Source organism: Physcomitrium patens, chromosome 14, assembly GCF_059467195.1.
Source record: "Physcomitrium patens ecotype Gransden chromosome 14, ASM5946719v1, whole genome shotgun sequence".
NCBI classification, from domain to species: Eukaryota; Viridiplantae; Streptophyta; class Bryopsida; order Funariales; family Funariaceae; genus Physcomitrium; species Physcomitrium patens.
Window position 1 is genome coordinate 15,965,752 of NC_143423.1, and position 4,004 is coordinate 15,969,755.

The 4,004-nt window shown below is 43.0% G+C and overlaps 1 protein-coding gene across 1 annotated transcript; it reads right to left on the reverse strand.

Annotated features, from left to right (window-relative positions):
* Positions 1–559: 559 nt before the first annotated feature.
* On the reverse strand, positions 560–3,774 carry LOC112291028 (putative lysophospholipase BODYGUARD 4). The gene is made up of 5 exons (XM_024537963.3): positions 2,599–3,774; positions 2,254–2,491; positions 1,761–1,887; positions 1,326–1,534; positions 560–1,089 (listed from the first exon to the last, which is right to left on the reverse strand). The coding sequence occupies exons 1-5, from the start codon at positions 3,116–3,118 to the stop codon at positions 768–770; spliced, it is 1,416 nt and encodes a 471-aa protein (XP_024393731.1). The 5' UTR covers positions 3,119–3,774; the 3' UTR covers positions 560–767.
* Positions 3,775–4,004: the final 230 nt, after the last annotated feature.

Here is a 4,004-nt window from a genome sequence, read left to right on the forward strand (position 1 = left end):
TCAAATAAATATATAGAAATACTATTAATTATTAATGATATATATATATATATATATATATATAGATAGATAGATGTATTATTAATTTTAAATAAGTTGTCTTCTATTTGTCTACAACACTATTGATTACCATTGATTATAACAAATAAACCTTCTTTGCAACTCTTATTGTTTACAACCATCTTATATTCTTTCTTAAGTTTCTTTTTTAAATCCATGTGCTTCAAATAATACCTCGATTAATATTTAGAGCTTAAATCAAATCATGCAAACAATTGTTCTAGTACAAAATAGCTTCATTAATATATAGAGACTAACAATATTTTATCAACATTTTGCAAATGTCAAGAGTATACTACCAATAAAATTATTATTATGAAATAAGTTACCTCTTTCATCTGCCAACTCCTGATGAGTAGAGTTTGGTTCCAACAAACTCATGACTAAGGAATGATCAGTTCTAATAGTCATGACCATATGTTTAACAAAATCAAATATGAATTCGGCAAGAAAGACTGAAAAATCAAGTATTCAGCGTGCCTTCTATGGTGCATCAAAGTGCATGAAAAATAATTATAATTTATCGTCTAATCGACTGGAGAATCAAAATAGTGCATCTTATTCCCAATACAAACTCACATGTTCCAGCAAGAATTATTAGGATGACCACCACAGGTAAAAAGTTCGTGTGATATTCTAAAAGCATCTCTACTCATTCATAACTTTGACGAGGAATAAGACCCAGTCTAATAGCAAAATGGCTAGAATTATTGGGAATGACCAAGAATTTGAGCTCCTAATTCTCGAGCGAGCTCTTGTTCTCGACCCAAGACAACTGATAAGTGATCCGCTCCAGGTATTCTGGATAGCATCACATTCGAGAATTTTTGGCTCAGCGCAATGCCACATTCAACAGAGCAAGTCATGTCATCTTCTCCATGGATAACATGGACGTGCCGACCTGCGTTTGCAAGCTTCGCCATGGAGTGTTCAATGACGAAGGGTCCAACGCAGATGGTGTTGTGTAACATCTTAAAGGCCGACCGATGGCTGTGCTGCATATAGTCGTGTATGAAGGAAGGTGGCATCCTGCACGCAAGCCAACACACAGCAGTTTGAGATACAAAGTCCCTACCATGCTAATCATCTTAAGTTTGTTCCTAAGCTTCGTATAGAAAGACCGCAGGATATACTGAAGAAGGACTCTGACAAGATATGGAATATGTAGATAGAGAAGCTTTACCAACTTACTTTTCCTATGTTATTCGCTAAGAGTGTGGGACTTATTTGATAAGAATATCAAAAAGAGGGTAAGATAGAATTACCTGCTGCCTAATAACCTGGCGACGAAAGTCATAAGAGGGATCCAGAACCTGTGATGTTTGCAAAACACGAGGCAAACGACTCTTCCCAGATGCTCGTACCAGGACATGAGTGAGTGAACAAATGCAAAAATGGGCCAGATTTTCTGTGGTGCTACATTGCTCAAGGCGTACGAAGCAGGTGGCACGCCTGGTCTCGTTGAGAAGTAAAGCTGGATATTTGATAGCAGGTCAGTCATTTCCAAGAATCCATATCAAAGAAAATAGCACAAAAACACCAAAAGAAGGAGTCATGTTTCACAAAAACTTAAACCTTGTGAGTATTTCACTATTACTGAACATTCTTAGCGCATCTATAGTCGTAGGAGACGATTTTTTACTCAACTTTGCAGAAAACAAAAACTATCTGGCATGTTAATGAGAGGAGAAGCATCGCACCGGTGCAAGAATGGTAATAGAATTTACAGCAGCTGGATCTTGGCCAGCCAAAGCCAAAGCAATAGTGCATCCCATGGAGTGAGCCACCAAGTGGAACTTACGAATTCCATACTTCTCGAGGACAGATCTAAAAGAATGAATCGATATGCCAAGGTTATGATCCACCGGACTAGGCTCCAAACCAAATAAACTGCTAACTAAAGAAATCACCTCGCTATTTCATTCCATATTGATGCACCCCACAGTCTCCCCGTCAGAAGACAAAAGGTTTTCTCAAAATGTACCACAAGAAGAGATTTCAAGAGAATCTCATAAAATTAAGCACACAGCCCGGATATGGACGTTGAAAACCTAGCAAGTAACCTTCAAGCCACACAATACCCCAACATTACGAAGGAGTTTGCTTCTGAAGCGAGGCGCAACTTCGAGCTAATTTCCTTGCTAAGAAATCGTATAGACTACTCAATGAGAGCAATGTGAATCTTAGGTTTACCTGCGAATCATTTCCACATGGTCTCCATTAGTGTACAAGAAGTCGTCAGGTCGTGGGCTCTTGCCAAATCCAAGCACATCCACGGCAAACAAGCGATGGGAGGATCGAACTTCCGGAGACAAATGCGGCAGCACCGTGTCCACCCAGAAAGATGACGACGATAGGAAACCGTGTAAGAAAATGACATTGTGTGCAGCAGCTTTCGATTTGAAGTCTTCCCCATTCGCGACAGAAAAATCTGCACACCACAGATGAGGTCGTAAAAAACCTACACTTACATTTTCAGTCTCTCCGCGTTCATGCGTAAAGCGCCGCAACCTTAAACGAGTATATGCGGCATTGTACCTTTACAATCGGCGTGAACGTAGAGGGAATTCTCTCTCGTAAGCCAAGCTGTGCATATCTTGCACTGGCAGTCCGACCAACATGCCGACCGTGCACGGTTTTTTTTCACCACCTCCTGATCCAACGCATTTGACGACGAGGACACTACCGCCCAGGTCTTCGCCTTCAGTTTCCCCACAATGGCCGGTAATGTAGCTGCAAGTCTCGCCTTCTCCGCCTTGGCACCGAGTTTCTCCCCTCGGGAGTTCTTCCACACCCGACTCCACCATTTTCTCCGGTCATAAAGTGTGTGACTTGGACCAGTCCAAAAATCTTGCGCATAATTTCTCCCCTCCACCTGAAGCTTACTTGCGGTCGGGTGGGCGCAGTGGCATGGAGAGGAGTTTCTGTCAAACTGCCAATCCAGGAATCGAAACACAGGACATAGGAGCTTATCCACCAAGTCGCACAATCCGAACACGATGCAGTTGAGAACAGTAGCAAAAACCTCTGCAGTTCTCTCAAAACTTAGAAAAGCCATGCTCAAGCGGTACTTCACGGCGCTATATCCTCTACGCCTCCTCCGTTGACCTCGACGTCATGTGCTGTACAAGTGGAAGAATCCCCTGAATCGATTCATCCCGCATGAGATCAGCTCCTCTCACGCGTAATCCTCTTCGTCCCGCAAGTTATCAAAAACATTGTTTTATCAAGCAAGAGTTCCTAAACCTATCAATGAGTGTCCACGTGTAGAGAACCGTAACCTTGAGACCAAACTAAACTCCGGGACCGAATTCCTCGCAAGTGCCCAAGAGCGCGTCTCAACATAAAACCTATCACCACAATACACCCACAATTTCTTATGCTCTTCAATACAGGTCACAGCCTGTGCAAGAACCACTTCGCAGTCTGAGTTGCTAAAGCTATTGCCTCACCAACTGAATCTCGCAGAGGTTGTTGGGAGTTGCCAATCCTCCAAGAGTCAGCATTACATCTGGCGTTGTCAGCAGACCAGGTAGTTGCCACGAGTGAATCTGGGGATTTGAATCACCCTCTAGGTGAGTAAAGCAGTGGCAGCGCCACAGCGACAAATGGCTGCAAGCGAGTGCGCTCACTAATCACCTACCAATCCGGGGCTCCAGGTGTGGTCAAAATTAAGACTCTGGGTACCTCAGCGAATAGGAATAATCCTCGTGGGCGAAAGAAAAATGGGAAACGTCAAATAAGGGATACGAATATGTGGCGACGGCGGGGTGGCGAGGCGGCAGCCCGGTTCAACTTTTTCACTGACAAAACTCTAAAACAAAGCGGAACCCAACACAAAAAAAAGAAAACAGAATGAAGACAGCGCGAAAGGGAATGAATGGAAGCAAGACGCGCTCCTGGACGCAACGAGAAGTTATCAACCTTCAAGCGTCAGTCGTAGC

What these genes read in the sequence shown, in the direction of transcription:
- LOC112291028 (XM_024537963.3), bottom strand. Translation starts at nt 3,118, where the DNA reads ATGGCTTTTCTAAGTTTTGAGAGAACTGCAGAGGTTTTTGCTACTGTT. An exon ending in CGTTCACGCCGATTGTAAAG is followed by an intron (nt 2,492 to 2,598) that starts GTACAATGCCGC and finishes TGTGGTGTGCAG; the next exon opens with ATTTTTCTGTCGCGAATGGG. An exon ending in GCCAGGTTATTAGGCAGCAG is followed by an intron (nt 1,090 to 1,325) that starts GTAATTCTATCT and finishes GCTTGCGTGCAG; the next exon opens with GATGCCACCTTCCTTCATAC.